The sequence below is a fragment of the Sceloporus occidentalis genome, unplaced genomic scaffold, assembly GCF_023333645.1.
Source record: "Sceloporus occidentalis isolate IW3139 unplaced genomic scaffold, rSceOcc1.0.p SCAF_5, whole genome shotgun sequence".
Lineage (NCBI taxonomy): Eukaryota > Metazoa > Chordata > Lepidosauria > Squamata > Phrynosomatidae > Sceloporus > Sceloporus occidentalis.
The window spans coordinates 150,473,979-150,500,621 of NW_028316985.1; the positions used below are offsets into that span (position 1 = coordinate 150,473,979).

Consider the following 26,643-nt stretch of genomic DNA (forward strand, 5'->3'; position numbering starts at 1 on the left):
GTGATAAATTTTTAAATGCCACAGATGTTTGGGTTTTTTTTTAAAAAAAAAAAAGAAAGAAAGAAAATTCAACATTGCTCTCTTCAGTGATTCTCAATCCAAAGGGATTCAGGGTTTTCCCCCTATTGCCTCTGGTATATTTCTCTACTCCTAGCAAGCACACTGGGGAATGGAGTTTGATTCTCATAAATGGAACACTCTCTAGCAGCCTTTGGAACAGTACTTACTCAAATATGGTGGTTTGTAAGGCGCTCGTGTATTAGACAGCAGTCCATCCAGTTCCTTCCTCTCCAGAGTGCCGTGAAGGGCCTTCTCTTTGCCAAAGGTGGAGAAGGACCTCTCTGCCCCTGGCTGGGCTTCTGGTGTTTCAAACACTTCAGTGTCTGGAACAGAGTCCATACCGGGTACATGAAGATTGCTGCGGTAATCCGCAGCCTGGCGTCCATCGGAAGGGACAAAAGAGGGCATCCAGCACCGATCCGAGTGGCCCAAAGCTTTACATTCCTCCGTGCAATTAGAGAAGAGATCCATGCCTGCAAGCAGGAAAGAGAGAAAACTGCAGATATAATCTTCAGCATCATCACTAGCTGCTGATAGATTTATATGAGCATGGTGGTCAAAAATACTTTTTTTTCCAATCACCATTCTACCAATAAAGAAATTTGATCATTTTGTCTTCCAAAAAGAAAAGAAGAAAAGAAAAGTGGCAGCATCAGCATTAAAAAGGAAAGGAAGTGCTAGAGATCTCCACAGCTAGCAAAGCAATAATGATAAATGGGATTGTTATTATTAAAAATGTGAACCTCCTCCAAGCCATCAAGAAACACGTCACTGAAGGAACTGCTGCCATTAGGCTGATGCCCAGTCATAGTTAACAAGGGCTTACTATGACAAAAAAGGGGAGATGCAATGCTGAAAAAAGATCTGATTGTGAAAATATTGTCTACTCTTCTTCACCTAGATTTTACTACCAAGGAGGGAAGTGGAGGATGTCCCTGGAAATATCCACATATAGACAGGCTACAAATCAAGTATTTGGAGCAAGGATTATCCCCTAAAAGAGCAAATTCTCATTGCCATTTCTTTCAAGATAATTTCTGCTACTCTAGCAACCTCCTAACCCACATTTGGAGCTGTAGAAAAGCCTATGGTGAAATAACTGTAATTAGTGACACTGGGGAAAGCTCAAGTCCAATGTGACACAGATCCAGATACTATTGACAAAATGTATTAATGTTTACTCTATACCAGCAAGCACAGGCTCTTGCCAACACGAAACAGTTTGCTTACAAATCCTTTAAAGCTATTAAGTTTTCAAATGACAAGCCATTGACTATCTTCCGATTGGAATTTCAATAGTCTGACTGAATACTTAAACCACTGGGGCAGGTTTCTTGAAGCAGCAGCAATGTCTGAAGTCTTTAGAGAAGAATGGAATGACCAGTGTTTACTCAAAGTGATGTTAAGAAGAATAAAGTAAGAGTTCAGTAGAAGAAAGCTGTTTCTCATAGCTTTGCTGTGGGGAGTGGATTAAATGAAATGTTTTAGAGGAGAATATAAAATTTAATAGATGAAGATAATCTTAATCTAGTTTTAAAACAGTGACTTCAAATTCTTGTTATTATTGTGTGTCTTCCAGTTGTTTCTGACTTATAGCAACCCTAAGACAAACCTATTATAAGTGTCACCCACTGGGTTTCCATGGCTGAGCAGGAAATCAAACCCGGATCTCCAGAGTTGTAGTCCAACCCTCAAACCACTACACCACTAGCTCTCTGACTTTCACATTACCTTCACACATACGCCACCATATGAGCCCCAGACACCATAACACTTTAACATTAAAGATAATTTTTAGAATCAACAGTCCACATGACCAAGCCACCATGAGTTGTTCTTCACCATAGACCAGACTTTCTAACCAGGGATCCCTAGAGTCCTAGGGTTTCATGAAAGGACACCAAGATTTCCATAAGAGATCATGATCACACTTTTTTTAGCTTTAGATATAATAATTTTTATGGAAGGGTTCCCTGAGACCTCAACACTATTTCAAGCATTCCTCCACAGAAAAGGAAGTTGACAAAAGCTGCCATAAACTATAGTTTGAAAATTCACAAAACCATGGGCCAAGCCTAAGAATTACTGGCAATGCATTATGGAAGCATTGCCACTCAGTTGGCATACCACTAATTGTAAAGATTAGGAGTTATTTACCACAGGTCCTTTAAACTATGTAGCTCTTCTTTGTTAGAATTTGAAAATGGCAGATGGCTACATTTTCTGGGGAGAAAAGCCCGCATTTTTGCTAAAAGGGTATGCAACCAAAGCTACAAAATACATCATTAGCTATATCCCTGAAGCAAAGATTAATGTTTAAAATTCTGTTATGCCTTTCAATTTTGAACTGATGCATGTAAGTAGAAGCAATGCTTGAGCAAATTTTCTGGAGATAAGAAATCCCACAAAGTTACCAAGTGCTTGAGAACTGGAAACATACAACGGGATTTGCCTCAGATTAATCTCATGTTATAATGACAATTTTTATTTTAAATTAAGCTATGTGCAATACAAAATCTGGCTTTGATTGTAACCTACTGATAATTGGCATGCTCAAGTCAAGTACTTCCAGACTTGAAGTAAATTACTAAGCGGTGAGCTGTTGAAGAATGCAAACCTGAATAGAAGCTGGGATTAAATAGTTAGGAGAAGAATGGCATGGAAGACATACAAATGGTTAGCAAAATAAATTGCCAACTCAAATTTTGGTGGTGGAACACAAGATAATTAAAAAGGGGGGGGGGGGATCTAGGAATAATTTCAACATTTCTTTAGCAGTATTATTTGTCTATACATTTTTCTCGTCAATTTTCCAGCAGATATTACAGTTGAAAATATTTTAATATCACATTAGCATTTATATTTCAGAATAAATGAATGAAATGTAAGGAGAAAAGTCATAATATTATCTACAAAGATTCCAAATTTCATTACAGCTTCAGTAAGAATGAAATTCAGTTTCTGAAAATGATGCCAAAATGTTAGGAACAGTATAAAACAAGGCTATTTTTCTCCTATAGTGAAAAAACTGTGTGTGTGTGTTGTTTTTTTTAAATTATCCAAGAACAAAGCTCCCATTTAATTTCCCTTCGCCAATTTAGCTTTTTTAGTTGAAACTACCTGCTGTTTACAAGTTCATATCAGGTTTTAAACTGCAGACTCCTTTGATTTCTGCTGCCAACTGCAGTCAACCAAACAAATTAAATAACAGTGTAATTCAATATATGTAAATGTACAAATGCACTACTACAAATTAAAGGTATGATTCAACTCCAGTTAAGCACTTTAAGTCTGTAATCTACACATTCACCAGGGAAGAAAGTGAGACTGAAAATAATGTGCCCTATTTCTAAGTAGACATGTACATAATTGCACTGTTAGACTGCTATTGCTAGCAAGTGTTGAAATGTAGGATCAAAGAAATACAACAGAACAATCTTATATATGGTATAACTTATCAGAATTATGTTCCATTAAATTCAGTGGCATATAGAGCCCAGGACCTCCATGATATCCAGGTCCTTCTGCAAGAACCAGTAATGTCCCCCTTCCTCCTGTACCCTTACCATTCAATACACTCTAATTAAAAACTGCTTGGGATGGCTTGGTCACCATCTTTAACAGGATTATGATGCCACAGAGGACTATAGATGGTGAAAAAACCTCCTGTTTCTATGGGTTTCTAACACTGAAGTATATCTCTGGATCTCAGCCAAAGTGTTAAATTATTCTGAATGCCATTTTAGCATCATTTAAATGAAAGAATGTAAGAAAGGAGATATAGATCTTTCAGATTTAGGTTTAGGTCCAAAAGACACTGCAGAAATAATCCAGTTTGAAACTGCTTCAACTGCCCTCACTCATTGCTTGGGAATCCTGGGAAAAGAACAGGGGAGGCTAAATGTCTCACAACACTACAGTTCCCAGAATTTCCTAGGACTGAGCCAGAGCAGATAAATCAGTCTCAGACTGGATTATTTCTGCAGGCTTTTGGACCTCAATTTTGTTTGTTTGTTTGTTGTTGTTGTTGTTAAAATAAAAAGGAAAGCTCTGAAACATGGATTACAAAAATATAGCTCCATCAACTAGAATAAAAGGCTATATGCAGGCATTTTGAATGTAAAGTAAATTTCCAGGAAGGCTGTGAGGGGGGAAATAAACAGAATAAAGATGCAATTCTGTCCTATACTCATTAACCTGGGTGTTAGCTCCACTGACCTGAAGGGGATTTAATTTTGAGCAGACATGTATAGGACCGCACTGTTTAAAGATGGTGGTATAATGTTTCTAGAATCTGAGGAGACATTTGCCAGTTGTCCCAGAGCAACTGTTTCTGTTTGTTCACCACACTTTTTTTCCCAGCTGTGAAGTCCAAATGTCAAAAGCTTCCTCCACAGAAGTAAAGCGAAGGCAAATACTGCAAATCTTTTAGCTGGAAAGCAGAAATTCTAAGCAATCTTAGAAATTGTTATACTAATACCAACTGTTGCCCATGCCTGTAGATTTTGGATATCTGGATTCTGTTATATCTTACAATATAATAAAGTGAAATGGGGTATCTGGTTTCAAAATTGCACAGGCACATATGCAGACTTTAACTCGAGTTCTGCATTCACTATGTTTTAAACAGTCTATAATATGGTGACATTTTACCAAATGGCTTCTAACAGGTGTTTCTTCATGGCGTCATAATGGCCTAGAATTGAAGCAATAGAAGCACAGCTGGTGATGCATAGATTCAGTAAACAGGCTGTGTATGGCTTAGAGGCTGGGGATTTAATTGGTTCTGAATTTTTGCAAATCTCACTGCTTTCTTGCCACAAGATTTAGACTGTGATCCCACACATTTTACCTGGGAGTAAGTGCCAATGATTTCAGTTTAACTAATATTTGATTATAAATGGATATCAAATGGAGTGGTATTCATTATTATAATGTCTAACAAGAGTCCTCAGTTTGGGAAAACAGAAAAAAGGTTTTTCTCCATTTCATTTGTTGCTGTTGACTACCATGTTGCTTTTCGATTGCTTTAAAAGTCAGTAGAATGAAATAAATTATTTTAATCACCAGCTCCTATTGATTTATCCCTCATCCAGGGAAATCGGACATTTTAGTCATCCATAAGCACATTTTGCTGCAGAATTCACACAAAACTAAGTGTGAACTAACCAACAATTTGTGAGGGTTATTTGGACAAAAGCTGTATAAAATGTACAAACTGTGTTCATTAGAAAACACTTCTCTTCCAAAAAAAAAAAAAAAAAGGGGGGGGGAGCTGTCACCTACTCAAACATCCCAATTCATGCGAATGTGAGGGGTTTTTTTTTGGCTGTGCCAGGTCCATGATTTTGTACACACAAACACTACATAGGACATAAGATATTTTAATTCCCTATAGCACACTGGATTTTTCATTGGATTCAGAAAATACCCCAAATTAAGTCACTCATTGCAAATTCTTCTCATCTGCTTGTCTGTGGGTTAATGCAAAATGAGGATCTTATTTATAGACTAGCATGCTAAAAAAATCCTATTAAGGTTTGAATATAACCATCAGTATACTCAACTTGTCTTCAAAGACTATTTATTTAAGACTGTCCTTTCTATACCATTCCATACATCCAAACACTGTAGGCAGCAAATGTACCCCATTCCTTCAAAACAGGCATACTGTAAACAAAGAACAGCAAAAGAAAATAAACTCATTTGTTCCTTTTGCTCACTGTGGCAAGTCTTTAATCTAAGGGGAGGGAGCTAAATATTGTGTAAAAAGAAATCAATAGTCACTGGCAGTTGTTATCACTATCTTCTATTCAGCTGATTTACAACTAAAAACAAAGCTTGTATACTATTTGGCAAACCTTCTGGCTCTGCAAAATGGCCCTGCCAACAAGGATTGTGAGGAAATGGCTGATCACTTTGTAGGCCTCCATAAACTATTAGTCCTGTTATCCACTCTTCCAGATATTCGCCCCTTCACTCTTTCATAACATGGTGTGTATGCTCTCAGCTAACTGATCTAGCATTCTTTCTGATCTCGGGTAGTGGTTGGAAATTAAAAACTTGAATAGAATTTGAAATTTTAATTTAACATCTTCCAAACTAGGATTTTAAAAGTGAAGGTGGCATATGGCTTTTCAGAAGCTGTTCCAAAGTCAGTTCTAATAACAAAGAGAAGGCATCCCTCCATAATAGTGGAACAAACTCCCTCGGAGTATAGTGGAATCTCCTTCCTTAGAGGTTTTTAAACAGAGGCTGGATTGCCATCTGTCGGGGATGCTTTGATTTAGATTTCCTGCATGGCAGGGGATTGGACTGTATGGGCCTTGCGGTCTCTTCCAACTCTATGATTCTAATATTCATCTATATTACATCCAACCTCATGTACTATGATAGCGTTATCTTATATATGATGTCATACATTTATAGATCATAAAAATACACCATTTTGTCCTTCTCTGCCTAGCACATCTTCTGACAACATCTGCTATCTTCTGACAACATCTACTATCACTACATCTACTATCATTAGCCAGATAATGAATGTGAAGTAAATTATAATTATGAAGAAAACATTGTAGCAAAATACTAGTTGCAAATAGAAACAAAGCTATGAGACAATCTTAATAAAAAACTCTCCCCAGCACTGACTTCAAAAGTAAAACATGGACATTGGCTGCAATCATATGAAAGGATAGGGGTGTATCAATACCACAAGATTAAAGTGGGGTAGGCAAAGTGTAAACCGGGGCTACATGTGGGTGCCTGAGGCTATTTCTGCATCCCCTGTCATCCCAGTTGCCAAGAGCTGCAATTTTTTATATACATGTCATGAGGATCCTCTTCCACTGTTTAATAGAAAAATACTTTTTCGCTCAAGTGGAAGTGTCTATTCCACTACTTACTCCTGCCTTCACATAACTTTTGGCAGTTTGTATAGCCCTGGCAGGTTCCAGGTTTAGAAAATAAACCCCACCTAAATGCACCCACCCCTGGACTAAATCATCCTAAATATCAAAATGTTTGGCCTTTATGGATTATTAGGGCTTACATGACATCACATATTTTGCTCCAAATGTGATGCATATTTGAGATTTATTACTTCTTGATTAAATTATGCAGAAGAAGAGAAAACCTATGCATACAAAGCCCCTAGAGCTTTTGAATAATCTTCAAAGTATCATTCGCTAATTATCCAATTAAAAATTGCAATTGTAAGTAATAAGTCTGTCAGATTTATCTTCCAACGATACCCATTTCCTGCAATGAGTAACATTTTTATGCCTTCATTTGTAAAGGTGGTCTTCACGTTTGCTTTCAACCATCTTTCTATGTGTCCTTCCCATCCAGCCTTCTCCCACCAGGCAATATCCCTAATATTTATGTTTTATAACATTCTACCATTGTAAACAACGTTATGGATAGCTACTAACAACAAAAACAAATACATGCTTGCATACTATCAAAAAAACTAACCGAAACATTTCACACCTGTTAAATCTCATTTCTTCCAAGACAATAAAAGAGAAAATGATATTTGATGCAGGGCTGAGTTATATCGTTACATGCAAAAGGAGAAAATATTTTCTGTCCTTTTGTAAATTCTGATATTTTCATTTCCCCCTTTCCTCCCAGGAACTGCAATGTAGAAAATTCCTACTTTCTGTAACTGAAACACACTAGGTCACTTTAGAGCTACTGACAGTTTTCAGAACTGTTTCTAAAAATATTTTTCCAAGAAACAGAATCTGACACACACACACACACAGTACATTACCTTTATAAAAAATGCTTATGTAATGTGCTAATAGTGATAATTTTCTTACAGATGCTCAGACGTAAACAAAAAATAACAACACCCAATCATATATAAGAAAACTATGTACCCTTCAGTGTTCCACTCATATGACAGTTTACCACTTGTACTTGTGTTCTTAAGCAAAGCAATCAGTGCAGTCTGTAATCTAAGTCTAGAAAATATCCTGCACTGTAAGTAAGCACTGTCTTAAAAAGAGCCCCCCCCCTTTCCCTGCATGTACATTTTCCTGAAATGTAGTATTTTCAACCCAGCATCATCTTTAGTTCCTTAATCTGTGAAGACCTAAATGAAATGAGGCAATGGCTTAGGGCCAATTTCCGAAACACAGGTGTTCACATCACACAGCACAAACCACAAACAAACACAGAGAGAACTACTTAGCACCTATGTTGGAAGTCTCAGAAGAGAAGCCAAGAGTTTTTCTACCTATGGATAAAACAAGAGTGTGTGTGCACACAGGCACAAACAAACCTCAGAAGGATTTATCTCCATTAGATTGTTGTATGCAGAGAAAGGCGTTTTCTAGCAGAATCCACTCTGTTGAAAGCTAATGGGCTTTTTATCACAGTCACAATCTTAGCATCCATCCTGGATGTTAAATTCATTTCTTCAATGAAATTGCTGCCTGTTCTCCACCTGAGAAATCATTTACTGATTTTGCTTTCATTCTTTCTAGATGTCTACTTTCCCTCTCTTTTAGCAAAAGTTCATCTCCAATGCTAATAATTTAGTAAATCATTAGCTATTTTAAATTGAGCTGGGATTAAACCAAATAAGCAACCAACCCACAGTATTTCAACAAATTGTAATCCAGGAACTGCAATGTAGAAAATTCCTACTTTCTGTAACTGAAACATGATGGTACCATGATAGTTGATCCCATTCCAAGGGGAGTTGGACATTAGTCTAGATCATCTTCAATTAAATATTATATTGTATTCCATCTTTTTAAAAGGGAAAGTAATAGCTTCTAGAACATTTCTGAGACTGATTCAAAATCAGGATCATTTTCTGAAGCCTTCTCCACACGTCTCCTCCAATGAAGTGAGGCAACTAATTATTAAAGACAGTGATTTTAAAAGGATGGTACCATGATAGTTGATCCCATTCCAAGGGAAGTTCACACATATTGTAGACTTTGGGGAATTGGGGCAGACTCCAGTTTTCCCATTTTAATAGGGTTTTGTTGCTGTTGTGTTTTTTAGATTCTTGTACTGTTGTTGTCTTTGGCTGCTGGTTTTGCATTGGTTTTTAAATGACCATTTTAATGTATTTTTAAAAAAGATTTTTCATTGATTCCATGAAGAAAGTGGGTTTTCAGTAGGAGTGCTGGAAAATCATAGCACAATCTGTTTACATCTATTTTGAAGTCTCATTAAGTACAATGGGTCTTACTCTAGGAGTGTGAGTATAGGGCTGGATCCTTAATTTATTTTTATTTTTTTTTATGTGACTTATTTTAATAATTTCAGAATACTAATATAATCCAATTATGGAAACCAATCCAGACAGACACACGAAAGTAATCAGTGAAAATGAGTAAGTCAAATAAAACATAAAGGGAAGGAGATAGGAAACATTAAAGAACAAGATATAATAATTTGCTGCCTTAAATAAAGTGGCTTATTTTAAAAAGAAGAGTAGATTGACGAAACCAGATAGAAGCATGGTGGCCATTTGCTATGGTTCTGATAAAGGTACATAATAGTACAAACACACACATATGAAAATGAACAACAGAGAAAACAGCGGTATGCTTAAAAGTACTTATTTAAAGTATTTAGGCCACTTTTTCATTTAGACTACTGATGAAGCTGGAAACTGAAACACTTCATTAAATTCACTAATTTATATATTAGTATTGATGTGAGCATCATACACTATCTCATCTGAGTACAGCATTGTTTAGCTATTCTTTACAGTATGTTTTTAAATATGCATCCATTTGTCTAAGTATACACGTGGCCCTCCATATCCATGGATTTTTTTATCCATGGATTCAACTATCCACAGTTTGAGGAATTCCAAAAAGACAGAAATTCCAAAAAGCAAACTTTGATTTTGCCATTTTATATAAGGGACACCATTTCACTATGCCATTATGTTTAATGGGACTTAAGCATCCACAGATTTTGGTATCCATGGGGAGGGGGGGAGGAGGGGGTCCTAGAACCAACCCCCAGCAGATACCAAGGACCTACTGCCTGGGAGAGAGCATGTGGGCATTTATGTGTTTGTATATACATGTAGACATATGCCATAATGTCATGAAATATCTTCTACATTGTTATAAACTATTCCACTTCAAACAACATTAGCTCTCACTCTTTCTGTAAGAAACAGACAGGAACAAGAAACACCTTCCTGAGGGAGCTAATCACCTGTATATTTCCCAATATCACAGATATAAGGTTAGATATACTACAGCACTTACCATGAATCCATGCTATGCAAAGAAATAATGCCCAGCAGTAATTTCTCAAAAGTGGCTACCACGTGTATTAATTTAAGTTGAAGTTCCAATTGAAAATGCTAATTCTCATTAGAGTCAAATGCAATTGTCAAATGTAATTTGCTCCTCACATTTTTATTTGCAGAAACCTGTAATTCAGTGTAATAGGCAAGCAGGTATGCATAGACCATGGATATAAAGTAAGTGGATACCAATTAGCTTAAATTCAAGCATTTTAGCTTTCTAAGCTTGTTGTTGCAACAGAAAATAACTAGAGTCAAATAAAATAATGCCACCAAGCTGAGGTCCTATGTTGTGAAATGAAATACATCCATGAATTAGTCCAATGTAAGAACAGACACCAAATTTGAGGACATCACCAATAACCTAATTTCAGATGAACCATAACAATCCCACACAAGAACCCTAAATATAGTAACATTGGAAGAAGCATCTAAAATAAAATGGCATTTTTCTTGATGTGTACCACAGTGATTATATTCCTGCATTTTGCTTTTCCATTTCAAGCCCTCGTACAGATGTTTATTCTTTCTCTCCTATTTGGTTATTATGGTTCATTATGCTGGGGGAATAAGCTGATTGAAACGTTCATGGTGATGAGTACGGCAATAAAATGTGTAGAGAGAAAAAAGGCAAGGAGGGAGGGAGAGACAGTCAGGGAGATAAGGCAAAGGATTTTATAACCTTCTGAGTATTGACTGCTGCCTTAGAAATGGTGCAAAGGAACTGAAAAGAGAGTGGTGTGTGGGCGTAGAAAGGGGGAGCCAAATGCACACATTTGGGAGACTACAATCAATCACACACCAAATATAGGGCAGAAACAAACAAATAAATAAATAAAGTGGGGCTGTCTTCTGATGCAAACTTCTGGCAAGAGCTGGTCTGTCATCAGGTTCCCAGACACAAAATAAATGCTGTGTTCATTAAGCATGGTGCCCTGCAAAGAGCAATGGGAGCTCAGAGGCTCTTGGCTCTCCCAAGTCTCATGAGGTCTGCATATTGATGACTTGCAGTCATATAAAACAAGCCTTGAATAGACATCCTGCTCTCTCCACCCCATCACACACCCTGCAACGTGCCTCAGCTTCCCATAGTAAAAAAAAAACAGCATATTTAGGTTGCCTCCACCTTGTGCCTCAGTGATCCTGAGCATCTTCAATTTGATGCTTTAGGCTAGATTAGAGGATGCTTTCAGGGAAAGAGATTAGAAGTGGGGGGAGAGCACAGAGCATCCATTTAGGAGGCACTTTTACAGAAACAACATGTCCCTGGAGCTTTTGTGAGCTGGAGAAAGGCAGAGGTTACCCCAGCCAATCCTGGATTCCAAGACTCCTGTTGATGACAATTAAGTAGCAACTGGCTTTGACACCTGCTTACCTGCAGGGTGCATTACAGTCAAATAAACACCAAAAAAGGTGTCAACAGTCCTCTTAAACAGGTGAAGCAGAAGCATTTTAACATTAGTCTGTTTTCCATAGTTAGCAAACAGAGGTCAAATCATCAAACATATACTTTAACTATTACCACCCCACCCCCAAAAAACCACCATTATAAATTGTTCCCTTATTAGTATGGAAATGCTAACTCTCCATATGAGAAGTACAATGCTCAACAAACAAGGTAATACAAGTCTTATCCAGTGAGAGACATCTGTGATCTTCACCAAAAATACACTCAAAAAGAGCCCCCCCAAGGCTTTCACAATCCAGCTTGTCATTCACTCCTGACTCTCCCTCCTTCCGTCTCTAGGGGCACAACTCTTGAGCATCACTGCTCACCAGCTCTCCAGCAGGAGTTGCAAAATACTTTCAACTCAACAGTTTTTGCAGTAGGCCTTTTTGCCATCCATCCATACTCTGTACCTCACATATACAAGGAGAAGCAGGCTTAAGACAGCAAAACTCTCCAGCTTCCCAATACAAGCCATGTATATCTATATCTATATAGATATCTGAATAAATAAATAGAAAACGACGACTCTCTGTATACTATGAACTAGATCACTCTCAGCCATCCAGTTGTACATGAACGTAAGAGGATAAACACTCTGTATCTCATTACTTCTGGCCTATTATTTATTTATCTATCTGTAATTGCCCTTGCTGCCTCTCTTATTAAAAGATCAAATATTTAGATTTCTCCTTATCAGACTTACCAGAGGATTGACCTCGATTAGTGGCGTCATGATCGCTGTCTCCTTGCTCGCTGTCTCCATGACCACTGTCCTTAGAGCTTACTATGTCTGCTTCCTGGAATGCAGAACTAGAAACATTTAAAAAAAGAGGGGGGGGGTTAATATTTGAACACCCAGAAACAGAGAAACTCATAAAACATTCTTCTGCCATCACATGGCCACACACGGTGCTGCACTCAGCTAGACTTGCTCACAACACTGTTTCTGTTCAGCACCTATTTCCATCACAAACAGAATGTGCACTTTCTAATATTAATAACTCAACCAGACCAGACTTCAGGCCTTATTACACTCCTCTGTGTTAAATGTAATTGTTCTAAACGACTGAACTGAATTTGCTTAAGCTGGGAAGCTAAATTTGCACAGAGAAGTCAATATTATCTGCTGATTCTTGCAGAAGGGCTCATGAGTATGTGAGGCACGTTTCAGACCAGCACAAAATGAGATTCCACTCTCTTTTCAGGTAATCTGAGAGCCTTACCAAAAGCCATAATTCAAAGATGTTCATTCAGTGCCGATTTATTTTGCTTAATGGTACTGTCTGAACAAATTCATTTTTATATCTCTCGGCTATTTTTCAACTCCTGCAGTAAACACATTTCCATATTCTCTTCATGCTTGCTGAAATATATCTCAGGTTGTGCAAAATTAGGGTCATCACTTAAGAAATGAGGAGGTCCTACCTGTTTACCCGCCGTGGTCTATCAACTAGATAACTGAGCTCTGCACGCTGGTGTTTAGTCTAGAAAAATGATGCGGAAAATAAAAATTACATTCTTAATGGTTTGTTTTGAAGCGACTTACTTTGTGCATCTACAGTTGCTGCAATGGGTGTAAAAGCATTTATGACTAAGGCATTAAGCACAAAATAAGGAATGTTGTTAGGCTGTCTTATCCATCTTTCCCCACAGCTTTATTCATAAAAACAAGGACTAGTGGCCTGGTTCTAAGGCCAACGTACAGAGAGTGTTCTTGTCTAAGACTGAATTTAAACCCCTTATCTACCAAAAAAACCCAATTTAAATGTTATAATACACCTTAATTTTTAACACTTGGATGAAAAGTGTGAAGCCAGTGCTATTTCTTCTGAATAGCAGAACTACAATTGTATAAAAATATGTATTTTGATGCAGATGTAAAAAGGGAATATTGCTGATTAAAAGAAGGAGGAAAATTAAAGCCAAGAAGACACATTTCCTGAAGACAATCCTTAAAAATCTTTTAAAGATCAACATAAAAAGTCTAAAAACCTTATATGAATTTACACAGGATGGAATAAATCCAGGTAAACTTGACAGAACTTGTTCCACTGGTAACTGGCTTAACAGGGCTCAAAGCAGTGTTTTCCACCAGCAATGTATGCAGAGAGTATAGACACAATTTAATCTCTAGCAAACCACATTTTAATAGAAGACTGTTAAACCCAAATTATGTGAACTGAAATAATTATTTACACACCAAGGTAGCATGAGATATGCATAATGGGGCAAAGTGTATGTAGGCTTTGCATTCTTTTGAGATGCCTGCAACAACATTTTTTTCTCATATGGAACAACTCTTGCTAGAGTCATGAAAAGTTAATTAATAAATCCTTAATTCTCAAATTAATTAAAACTGCTGCCTTGTAGTTAAGATGTTCATAAATCACACAAGAGAATTTCTCCACATTCTTAATCATAAATGCAGGCATTCTTAGATGTATTTAAAAAAAAACCTGCACTTAATAGAGTGATTATTAAAAAGACACATTCAGGTTTGCTGTGTTTGTTCCTGAAAGCAGCAATAAAATAACAAGTGTTTTTGTCTCGTTTGAAGTGGCATTCAGATGCATCAGAGGGTTTGCACAATATAAAAATAAACGTTGGCACCCAGCCTAGCAGAAAAAGCTAGGTTACCTCTATGTGTATGTACATGCCTTCAAGTTGCCTGTCTACTTATGGTGACTGAATGAATTTCATAGGGTTTTCTTAGGCAAGGGATACTCAGAGGTGGTTTTGCCAGTTCCCTCCTTTGAAATATAGCTTAGGGCACCAGTTATTCACTGATGGTCTCCCATCCAAGTGCTAGCTTCATTCCAATGACCACAACATGGTCATTTGACTGCATCCATTTATGAACATGCCCTCCAGTGCACTGGTCATTCTCCCTTTAATAATAAACTATTGACTGGCTTGAACCCAAAGGTACCTTAGTTCAAGTTAGCCTGCAGGTTTTGCATCATAATTAAATGCAGGAGGAGAGCTATACAGAAGGGGATGTTGGGGGCTGTGTGTGCATTGCATGGGCAATGCAATCCTATGCATTTTCATTCAAAAGACTCATGTTCAGTGGAGCTTGAGAGAAAACAGCAATGCAGTGCTGTTTGACAGTGCTGGGGGGAGATTCTTGCTATGAAGAGGAGGTGCTACTGGAGAGCTAACATAGATCAGTAAAGTATTCATCTGTTACTACTTGTAGTAATATTGTAGCAACAATTGTTACTAAGGAAGGAATGCTTTGTGTCAGAATAAGTTAGAAAACACAAAAGATAGGCAGAAGGCAAAAACTACAAGCCAACTGTCCTACTACCATTACTCTTCTGCATGCTAGTAACACTAAAACTTGTAGTAATGTTACTCTGAGTAGTAAATGGAACCTTAGTAGGTGGTCGTGGACATGAAACTACTGGGCTTAGGCAGAGCAGGGGAGGATGGAGGGCTTGAAAATATCTTGTCCACAGGTCACTATGAGTCAGGGCCTGCACAATGGCAGTTAACAACAATGAATCCACTAGTGACTCTAATACCTGTAGTAATTTTACTATGAGTACTAAATTGCAGCTTAGTAACCAATACAGTTGCAATCTGGTTTGATCAAATAAATCCCGCTCCCTCTAGTGCAATTCTTTTGAATAAACACCTCTACTGTTGGCCTGTTAGGCTGAAATTTACACCTTCAAACTTTGTGGGACTTTCTCCTTCAAGAAATAAAGAACAAATAGAACCACTTTCCCCCTTCTCAGGGATGGCAGGGGAATGGTGGGCCCTGGGGTCAGGAGATGGCCCTGGAGTTGTGGGGGGCTCAGTCCAATGTCCTCACTACAAAGGAGTACAAGGCACTGCAAAGTGGAGGACATTCAAGAAAAATGGAGGATATGACCAAAGAAAAGCTAAAAACATTCAAATAAATGTAAATGCATGCTTCTTTGGCATGCTCCAAATGGAGGGCCTTTTGGGATTCCTCCTGGACAAGAAGGCTGAAAAGTCCGGGAAAAGGACATGTAGGGCATGTGAAAAAACATGTAGGACACTGCAAAAATAAAAACTAGAAAAACTGATAGGAATCTACATTCCTGCTTCTTAGTCCTGCAGGATATGGGAGGACATTTTGGGATTCCTCTTGAGCAGAAGGTTCAAATGTATGCCATGTCTTGGAAAAAGAGGATGCCAGGAGAAAGGGAAGACCTCTGGTCACCATGGAGAAAGGAGGATCTCTGGCCAATCTGGGAAAAGGAGAACTTCTGGTCAATCTGAGGGAAAGGAGGATCTCTAGTCAAGAAAGGAGAACTTCTGGTCACCATTGGAAGGGGAGAACCTCTGGTCCCCTTGGGGAAAGGAAGACGTTTGTCCCCCTGGGAAGAGGAGGAGCTCTAGTTACTCTGGGAAAAGGAGAACCTCCACACAATCTGGCAAAAAGAGGAGCTCTGGTCCCCATGGGAAGAGGAAGACCCCTACCACTCTGGGGAAAAAAGAGGGCCTCTGCTCAGTCTGGGAAACGAGGGCCTCTGGCCACCAGGGGAAGAGGAGGACCTCTGGTTCCTCTGGGCAAAGGGGAAGAGGAGGTGCATCCAGCCGCCCCTTACCTCGCTGGAGAGGATGCTGCCGTTGGAGATGATGTCGGGCTGCTGGTCGGCGTAGCCGGTGACGATGGCGCCGCAGGGGTTGTGCTCGGCGTCGGTGCTGCGGGAAGGGCTGCAGGGCTTGAGGAACATCAGGTCGGTCTTGGCCGACTCCGGGGTGAGGCAGACCTGGTAGCAGTAGTTCTGGTTGTGGTGGTGAGAGCCGAAGCTGGCCGCCTCCTCGGCGGGGCCCTGGGCCGGGTTGCCGCCGCCGCCGCCTCCGATGGTGCCGCTGGGCGCGTTGGCGGCGCTCTGGACCAGCATGATGTCGGACTTGCTGAGCTTCTTCTTGCGGGCGCGGGCTTGGCGGCTGCAGCAGGGGCAGCAGCAGCAGCAGCAGCTCAGGCAGCAGTCGCTGGCCAGGCAGCTGTAGATATTGAGCTTCTTCTCCTTCTGGCAGCGGACGGCCAGCACGATCATGGCCAGCAGGAAGATGAAGGAGACCGAGCCCAGGGCGATGATCAGGATCAGGGTCAGGTCCAGGGAGCTCTCGCCAGCCCCCACCGAGCCTCCTCCGCCGCGGCTGGGACGGTGCTCTCCGCCGGGGCCCCCCGCTCCCCCGGGGCCCAGCCCGGCCCCCCCGCCGCCGCCGCCCCCGGCCCCCGAGCCGCCGGCCCCGGCCCCTTGGCGCTCGACGGCGCTGTCCACCAGGAGGACGTGGAGGGCGGCGGTGGAGGAGAGCGGCGGCTGGCCGTGGTCGCGGACCTCGATCAGCAGCTCGAAGGGGCGCTGCGGGTCGCGCTTGGCTGGCACTTTGCGGGCGGTGCGGAGCTCCCCGGTGCGCCAGTCCATGCGGAAGAGGCTGGCCTCGTTGCCGCGGACGATGCTGTAGGTCAGGCGGGCGTTCTCGCCGTCGTCCGCGTCCACCGCCGCCACCCGGGTCACCAGGTAGCCCGGCTCGGCCCCGCGGGGCAAGACCTCCCGCGCCGGGGTGCCGTTGCGGCCGGGCAGGGGGCTGACGATGGCCGGGGCGTTGTCGTTCTGGTCCACCACCACGATGTTGACGGTGGCGTTGCCCGAGAGCGCCGGGGCCGCCTCCTCTTCTCCGCCGTCGGCGCTGGCACTAGCACTGGTGCTGGCGGCGTCCCGGGCCTGGACCTGGAAGCTGAACTCCTTGAGCTGCTCGTAGTCGAAGGAGCGGAGGGCGTAGAGGAAGCCGTTCTCGGCGTTGATGGAGACGTAGGTGAAGACGGACATGCCCTGGATCTGGCCCTCCAGGATGGAGTAGGCCAGCTCGGCGTTGGCGCCCTGGTCGCGGTCCGAGGCGCTGACGGCGTAGATGTAGGCGCCGGGCACGTTGTTCTCGCTGACGTAGACCTGGTAGACGGGCTGCGAGAAGCGGGGCGCGTTGTCGTTGACGTCGCTGACCCGCACCTGGATGGACTGGCTGGCGCTGAGGGCCGGGCGGCCCAGGTCCCGCGCCACCACCGTCAAGGTGTAGGCCTCGCCGCCGGGCTGCTCGCGGTCCAGGGCGCCCTCGGTGACGATGGTGTAGTAGTTCTTGAAGGAGCTCTTCAGGCGGAAGGGCGCCTCGCCCTGCAGCAGCTGGCACTGGACCTGGCCGTTCTCCTCCGAGTCCCGGTCCGAGACGCTGAAGAGGGCCACCACCGTCCCCGGGGCCGCCGCCTCGCTCACCGCCTCCTTGACGGTGGAGAAGCTGATCTCGGGCGCGTTGTCGTTGGCGTCCAGCACCCGCACCAGCACCTTGCAGTGGGCCGGCACGGCGTTGGGCCCCAGGTCCTTGGCCTGGACGTAGACCTGGTAGACGCCGCTCTCCTCGAAGTCCAGCTCGCCGTTGACCTCCAGCCGCCCGGTCCGCGGGGAGATGCCGAAGAGCTCCCGCGCCCGGGCCGAGATGTGGCTGCTGAAGGAGTAGATGATCTCGCCGTTCTGGCCCTCGTCCGGGTCGCTGGCGTTGAGCTGCAGCACCAGGGTCCCCGGCGGGGAGTTCTCCGGCAAGGCCACGGTGTAGACGGGCTGCTCGAAGGCCGGCACGTTGTCGTTGGAGTCCAGGACGCGGACGGTGAGCAGGGCGGTGCCGGTGCGGGGCTGGGGCTGCCCGCCGTCCACGGCCGTCAAGACGTAGCGGTGCAGGGCCTGCTGCTCCCGGTCCAGGGGCTTGGAGAGGACCAGCTCGGCGAAGCGGTTCCCGTCGGGCTGCGTCTGGACGTCGAGCGAGAAGTAGGCGTTGGGGGTGATCTCGTAGGTGCGGAGGGCGTTGGTGCCCACGTCCGGGTCGAAGGCGCTCTCCAGCGGGAAGCGGGTGCCCGGCGTGGCGCTCTCCGAGATCTCCACCGTCAGGTCGGGCTCCGGGAAGGACGGCGGGTTGTCGTTGATGTCCAGGACGTCAATCTCGACGCGGAAGAGCTCTAGCGGGTTCTCCAGGAAGACCTCCAGGTGGAGCTGGCAGGAGGGGCTCTGCTTGCAGATCTGCTCCCGGTCGATCTTCTCGCTCACGTAGAGGACCCCGGTCTCCAGGTTGAGCTCCAGGTAAGGGCTCCGGGAATTGGGCACCGTCTGGAAGCGCCGGGCGGAAAGCTTGGTGATGTCCAAGCCCAGGTCCTCGGCGATATTCCCCACGAAAGTGCCATGCTCCTGCTCCTCCTGCACCGTGTAGTGGAGCTGCGCCAGGGTCCCCGCCGCCAGCCAGAGGAGGGAGGCCAAGCGGACGAGCAGCACCACCATCGCCAAAGGAAGGGAGGAAGGGCAGAGGGAGAGAGCGTCCCCACCTCCTTCCCCCTCCGACGACGACGCTTCTTCCCCCTTGCTCCAAAAAACGGAAGAGAGACAAGAAGGGGGGGGGGGGGAGAGAAAAGAAACGATCCCCTTCCCCCTCCTCCTTGGAGAAGCACCGCGTTTGGGGGGCGGAGGGAGGGAGGGAGGGAGGGGTGGGAGCAGAGGGAGGCGAGCCTCAGAAAGGATGGAGCCTTACTCCTTCTCCTTCATTTTCGCTTTTCTCCCTCATCGCCTTCCTTCTGAAAATAATAAGATATATATATTTCTTTTTAAAAAACAGAGATTGAGAGGGAAGGACTGCGAAATCAGCCCCGATGGGGACAAGAGATCTCCCAGCTCAGCGGTGATCTTGACAGGAAAGGACCGACTCTCGAGGCAAGAGAGAGACAGAGAGACCGGAGCCCGCTTTAATTTATTCCCAGCGTCCTGGCACTGCAACGCGGCAGCTGGAGAGAAGGAGGAGGAGGAGGAAGGAGGAGGAGGAAGGTGGTAGTGATGGTGCTGGTGGCAGCAAATCCCGGGCTGGTGGTCCTTTTCCAAGATTGTCCTCCGTTTGGCTTTTCCCGGTAGGAAGGCAGAGAAGGCTGCGGGAAGGAGAAGGTGGAGGAGAAGAAGAAGAACCGCTCATCGGATGGAGGGGAAAAAAAGAAACACCTTTGCAAAAAGAGGAGCGGGGGGAAATGTATCAAAATGATGATAATAGAAGTAATAATAATAATAAAACCCAGCCAGCGAAAGGGGAGAGGAAGAAAAGCCAGGGAGAAGTGCCCGGCAGCAGCTCCAAACTTTAATTTCCCTGAATTTCTCGGGAGCTGACGCGGAGATGCTCTGAAATCTCCCTCCTCGCCATCTCTTCTTGGAGGGTCTTTAGTGCCCGGAGCACCCCTATATATATGACACATATATATCTTTGCTATCTAATGAAGGTCCAGATCAGTTTCCTTCCAGCCTTTTCTCTCTCGGTCTCTCTCTCTCTCTCTCTGCTTTCCAAACACAGGCGGATTGCCGGCTGGCTGGGCCTCCTGGCTGCTGCTGCGATCTCGGCGGGCAGATTCTGAGCTCGGAGCGCTCGGCGGCTCTGTTTTTGCGCAGCGAGCTGCTCCTGCCAACCAATCCCTTCCCAAGGAAAGCCTCCGGGCGGCAAGCCATTGGTCGGGCCTTACGTCCAGCAGCCTCCGTCACGGGGAATGGAAAAGGAGGGAGGGATGGAAAGGAGGAGGTGGAAGGCAGAGAACCCGCCTCTCCCTCCCTCCTTCTCTCCATCCTTCCATCCATCCTTTCTCCCTTGTGTGTTTCTATGGCTGCATCTACACTGGAAAGAGACCCCGCTTTGGCACCGCTTTAACTCTTTCTGGCTCAAGGCTATGGGATTCTGGGAGTTGGAGTTTGTTGTGGGGCCCAGAGCGAAGCTCCGCTCTGGGCCCGCAACAAACACCAACTCCCAGAATTCCATAGCCTTGAGCCAGAAAGAGTTAAAGCGGTGCCAAAGCGGGGTCTCTTTCCAGTGTGGATGCAGCATATGTCTAAGGCAGCCGGCCGCTCCCCGAGCGCTTTGTCGGGGGAAATCTCTGCCGCGGAAAGTCCCGATTCCCTGGGTGCCCTCCTCGGTCCCTGAGCAGGAGATCTCCTCGCTCGTCATTCGAGGCGGAACCATGACGCTGGCAAACAACGCCGCTCCGGGGAGACGGAGTTTCCACTGCCCCTGGCTTTACCCTTTGCGTTCTTCTTTTCCTTTCCACTTCCAAAAAGGAAAAAATATAATAATAATAACCGTGCTATCTATAGACATACTCCACGGATCACAAACAAGGGGAAAAATGAAGGTAGATGTTCCACCTCCTTCGTTTTCCTTTTGCTCTGAGACTGCATCCGCACTGGAGAAATGATCCGGTTGAAGCCCTCTTTGACTGCCGTGGCTCAAGGCTATAGAACTGTGGGAATGGTCGTTTGCTGTGGTGTGTTCTGTGTGTGTGTGTGTGTGTGTGTGTGTGTGTTGTGTGCCTTCAAGTCCTTTCTGATTTATGGCGACCTCTTCATGGTGTTTTGTTAGTAGGATTGGCTCATTGGAGGTTTGCCATTGCCTTCCTCAGAGGCTGAGAGTATGTGACACGGCTGCGTCTAGCAGGATGGCATTTTGTGTATGTGTGTTGTGTGCCTCAGGGTGCCACAACCAACGACCATTCCCAGAATTCCATAGTCTTGAGCCTTTGGCAGTTAAAACTGCACTCCAACCGGATTTTCCCCCCCTGCTTTCCCAAAGGCCTCTCTCTGGAAGGGAAATGTAATAGGGAGAGATTTAAAAATGTAGTCTTCCTATTTATTCTCTATCCAGGGCCTGGAGCACAACCTTTGTGTATCTGTGTTTCTGGGTGACAAAGGTCTTGGCTCAGCTTGTGTGGTTGCCTCCTCCTGGGTCCATTTCCCACTAAAGATACACAAGAGAAAGGGGAAAGTGTGAATGGTGGAGGTGGAAGAGAGTGGGTTTTTCCTCCTCAGGAGGAAAATTAAGCCACTGAGAAAGACCAAGAGTCTTATTGGATCTTGAAGGCTAAGGATTGTATCCAGCTTCCCTGAAATAGAGCTCGCCTCCTTGGAGGGAAAACAGGATACTGATATTAAACGATAGGGCCTAAAAATGTGGCAGAGGTTCACACACATTTCTGTGACAGCCACATCTCGAAGCACTTGGATTTCTTTGTTTCACTAGAATTCCTTTTTTTCACATGAATTTCACTTGAATTTTCTTGGCTGAGGGTTGGATTGGGCATCGTGTGTGTGTGTGTGTGTGTGTGTGTGTGTTATGTGTGCCTCCCAGTCCTCTCTGAGTTATGGTGACCCTAAAGCGACCCTCTCATGGGTTTTTCTTAGCAAGATGTGTTGGAGGTTTGTCATTGCCTTCCTCAGAGGCTGAGAGCCTGTGACGTGGCTGTGAGTAGAGATGGTGGCATGTTATGTATGTGTGTGTTGTGTGTGCCCTCCAATGGTTTCTGACTTATGAAGACCGTAAGGTGAACCTATCATGGGGTTTTCTTCTTTCCTTAGCAAGATTTGTTCACAAGAGGTTTGCCCTTGCCTCCCCCTGAGGCTGAGAGAGTGTGACTTGCCCAAGGGTTTCATGGGTTTCATGGCTGAGCCGGGAGTCGAGTCCAATACTGGAACCACTGGGCATGCAGAAAGGTTACCCTCCGTAAAAGGTGCCATCTCAGTCTGAAGGAAGTAACGGCAGCTCAGGGTTCAAATCCTGCCCAGGGGGGTGTCGCAGAGCTGTCCTATGCCTGCCTATACACCTCGGCTTGTGCTGCGCCGGTAATTCAAGAGATTTTTCAGAGTGGAGGAATGGCATACACGAGATCGATCCCCTTAGATCCATTCAGATCCTTTCAGAAATGGCCTCTCAAAGAGAGGCTGATCCTGCAGGGATTTCCCGGTAAGGAAGCTGTGGGTGTCTAGGGATGGCAACCGGAGTATCCTCTCACTTGCTCAGGCCTGGCTCAAACGGACGTACTCCAGAAGTAAATTGCTTGTACAATGGCAGGATGGGTGCATGGGGTTGAGGAACACGGGGCGTTTCCATGTACACTGCCTCAGGTTCCAATGTTAGGAGATGTTAGGAGAAGTCCGGGTCAGCCTTCACAGTGTAACCAGATATCCAAACCGCAAAATGTAGGACACCCAAGAAGTATGGAGGACACGACCAAATACTCGTGGAACACTCATGGGAATGTAAATTCGTGCTGCTTTAGTCAGGCTCAAAAATGGAGGGCATTTTGGAATCTCTCCTGGACAGGAGGTCCAAATGGAGGACAGGTCCTGGAAAAGGAGGACCCCTTGTCACTCTGTCCTATAGCATTCCCGCCTTCATCTTCAAACATTTCGAATCTTCCCGACGCTCAAAACGGCTCTCTCTCAACTCAGGGCTGCATCCGCATTGCCGAAATAACCAGGTTTGACTCCGCTTCAACTGTCACAGGGGGAAGTGCAGTTTGTTGTGGCACTAGAATAATTCCGTCGCATTGAGCCATGGCAGTTAAGTCGGTGTGGAAGCGGGTCATTTCTGCAGAGCGGATGCAGCCACCATATGATTTATGACAAGAGAAAAGCAACCTCTCCAGCAATGCTATCTTTTATATATATTGTATATTAGAGAGCTATTTTTTGGCGTTTTAAAGCTCCTACCTCTCTTGCCTCGACTCCCATTCAGCTTTTCGGGGCTGTGAGGAAAGAGAGAGAGAGCCATCCTTCCTCTTTGGCTGCGAAGGGAAATCCCCTCGGAGGGTATTTAGACAGGAATTAGTATTAAACCGGAGCCAAAGGAGGAAGGGATGTGGGTAGAGAAAAGGGAGAGTTTCCAACAGCAGCCCCTCATCATAGAAGAGCCTCCAGGTCCAGGGTGACCAGAGGTCCTCCTTTTTGCCCCGGACACGCCCTCCACTTCAGCCTTATTCTCTCCAGGAGGGATTCCAAGATGTCCCTCCATTTTGAGCCTTTCCCAGAAGAATGGATTGATACTTGTACCAGTGTTTGGGGTTTTATTTGGTGGGGTCCTACATTTGGTGATGCCTTGTCCTCCTTTGGGGTGACGACATCCTGTGCCTCTCCCTTTCTCTCTCTCTCTCTCTCCCTTTCTTTCTCCCCCCTCAGCCTCCTTTCCCACCCCTTTGAAAGCCTCCTTCGCCTCCGTAGCCCTCCTCCGCTTCTCTTCCTGTGGAAACGGATCCTCTATTGGAGCTGCCAGCGAAACGGGAGGGAAAGGGGAGGGCTGGAGGGAAGGCGAGCGGGCGAAGGGAAAGGCAGGCTGACCAGACGTCCCCTTTTTCCAGGACATGTCCTCCATTCCAACCTTCAGAGTGACCAGACGTCCTCTTTTTCCAGGACATGTCCTCCATTCCAACCTTCAGGGTAATCAGCCGTCCTCCTTTATCCAAGGCATGCCCTCCATTTCAGCCTTCAGGGTGACCAGACGTCCTCCTTTTTCCAGGACATGCCCTCCATATTTCATCATTCAAGGCGACCAGGCGTCCTCCATTCCCACCTTCAGAGTGACCAGCTGCCTTCCTGACACATCCTCTATGTCAATCCTCTGTCCAGGAGGAATTCCCCTTCTGAGGTCCTCCTTTCTGAGCATGGATTTATATTTTCATGTCCGTTCTTAGCTTTGCCCTCCGTTTTTGTCTGAAAGGTCCTACATTTTTTGTGGCGCCTGGTCCTCCTTTGGGGCGAGGACGGCTGGTGGTCACCTCGAGGGAAATGGCCGAGAGGGAGGGAGGCGGGGGCGGCTTCCGAGAGGCAACCTGTGGCTTTTTCTCTGGGAGGGAGAAGCCTCTGGAGGGGCGCTTTTGCCTGGCTATCCTCGCGAGCCTTTTTTCTTGGCATGTTTCTTCAGAGTGGGCTTTGCCCTGGCCCATCCTCTGAGGCCGAGAGAGTGTGACTCGCCTAAGGTCACCCACTGGTTTTCCATGGCCGAGCCGGGACTCGAGACCTGGTTTCCGGAGTCTGCCTCCGCACTGGAGAAATAACCCACTTTAACTTCCACGGCTCAATGCTCTGGGAGCCTGGGAGCTGTATAGCTTGTTGTGGCACCAGAGCTCTCTTGTCAGGGAAGGCTAAAAATGCCTCACAACAGAATTCCACAGCACTGAGCTCTGGCGGTGAAAGCGGATTATTTCTGCAGTGCGGATGCAGCAGCCCTAGCCCAAGGCTCAGACCGCCCACTCCACATTGGGGGAATCATCCGATTGGATCGATGCCGCTCTAAAACGCAGGCTGAACAGGGCTTGTCTCATTGACAAGAACCAACCTGAGGCCATTTGGCACTCTTTCTTTTCTCCACTCCTCCTTCCCCTTCCTCTCTCTCTCTCTTTCTTCCTTTCATTTTGTTTTTTCTCCTCTTGGAGAGGAAACTTTAATCCAAACGGGGGTCGATGTAGGCTTCAAAGGAGAGAGAGGGAGAGGGAGAAGGAGGGAATATGGGGAAAGATGGACGTCCCTGCTAGTAAATAATCCGCTGTATCCACTCAAACCCGCCTTCCTCCTCTCCAGCGCCCAAAGCCAGAGGAAACGGAGCCAGCCCAGCTCCCTTCGCTTCGCAAATGTAAGCTGCAGGCTCCCCCTGGCGGCCGCTCTCAGCAACTACTGGTGGGAACGTGACTTTTGGTAGAAAGCCTGTGCAGCTACTCATCGTGCCTCTCTCCCCATTTCTCCCCCTCTCTTCCTTCCCCTCCGAGGAGCTCCATCATCCCCTCTCTTCTTCCTCTTTTCTAAAGTACAATATCAAAAATCCACCCAACTGTCCTTTGAATCGGCCCAGCAAATGGCACAAAACGCAGGATGAATGCGAAGGGGAAGCATAGTAACGCTGTAGTAGTCCTGTAGCGGAATGCAATACCATCCAAAATCCACCAGACAGTGACCCTTTTACCGGCCAACCAAAATGCACAATAATATCCAAAATCAACCAATAGACTCCTTTAATCAGCCAACCAAAAAATGAAGACTAATATCCAAAATCCACCAAACAATGACCCCCCCCCCCGCTTTAACCGGCCAACCCAAATACACAAAATACAGGACGCAAGCTAAGCGGAGCAGAGTAGTACTGTAGTAGTATGATCATATCCCCGAATCCCCCAAATCCCCCCCAAATGTGCGTTTTGGTTGGCCGAGGGATCGCCTGTTTGGTGGATTTGGGGCGTTGTTGCACTTTGCTTGGTTTGCATCCTGCATTTTGTGTCTCTGGGTTGACCGATCCCGATCGCTGCTTGGCGGATTCTGGATGTTATGGTGCTCCACTATAGGGCCAACACAGTTACCCCCTGATTAGTAGGTTTCCTCTTTTCTCAAGCCATCCTCGAAGTCTTTCTATCGTTGCAGCCTCCCCTCTCCATCCGCAGCTGGTCGTGCTAAAGCCAAGCAGTCTCCAAACAGCAGCAAAGCTTCGTCCTTTGGGGCCTGGGATGGGGTTTATTTAAGGGGGGTGGTTTTTAAAAAAGCAACCCCCCCCCCCCCGAGGCCTTCCAGCCTGGGTCGAAGCCCTGTTCTTCCCTGCCTGTCTCCTTCCCTTTTCTTTCATTCCCCCCCATGCAGCGTCCATCGCCGTTGTTGTTTTTCTACGAGGAAGTCGCATTACATAAACAAATGGCTTGAGGGGGAGGAAGGCTGCTGTGAAGCGCAACAGATAAAAATCAACATCGCCTTGCCTTTGGAAGACAGCTGGAATGACAACACAACAGCACCCTGCTCCCCAACGCAATCCATCAGCATCGCCCCACACTAGGCACTGCACCGGGGGAGGGGGAGGGGGAAAATGAGGACTTTGAGTAAGAGTTCTCCCCCCCCCCCCAAAAAAAAACCTGTCATTTTCCTTCAGTCCCCAGATTTCTAGGGTTGCGGAGAGTGAGACGTTGAAAATCCTTCCTATCTAGTTCTCTTCTCTTTGCTCTGTTGGCGTCCCCTTGCTCTTTGGGTGCCTACACACTGGAAACATT

The 26,643-nt window shown here is 45.2% G+C and overlaps 1 protein-coding gene across 3 annotated transcripts in view; it reads right to left on the bottom strand.

Moving 5' to 3' along the window:
• Nucleotides 1-20,179, bottom strand: part of PCDH10 (protocadherin 10) — a 69,170-nt gene extending 48,991 nt beyond the window's left edge. For all 3 annotated transcript variants that reach the window (XR_016281337.1, XM_089525794.1, XM_089525795.1), the window contains exons 1-4: nt 16,388-20,179; nt 13,230-13,288; nt 12,508-12,614; nt 228-533 (exon numbers count right to left, since the gene is read on the bottom strand). Coding sequence is in view for 2 of the 3 variants with exons in the window: in XM_089525794.1 (XP_089381920.1) it covers nt 228-533; nt 12,508-12,614; nt 13,230-13,288; nt 16,388-19,108 (3,193 nt within the window). In the remaining variant the exon portion in view is untranslated. The remainder of the gene's footprint in view (nt 1-227; nt 534-12,507; nt 12,615-13,229; nt 13,289-16,387) is intronic.
• Nucleotides 20,180-26,643: the final 6,464 nt, after the last annotated feature.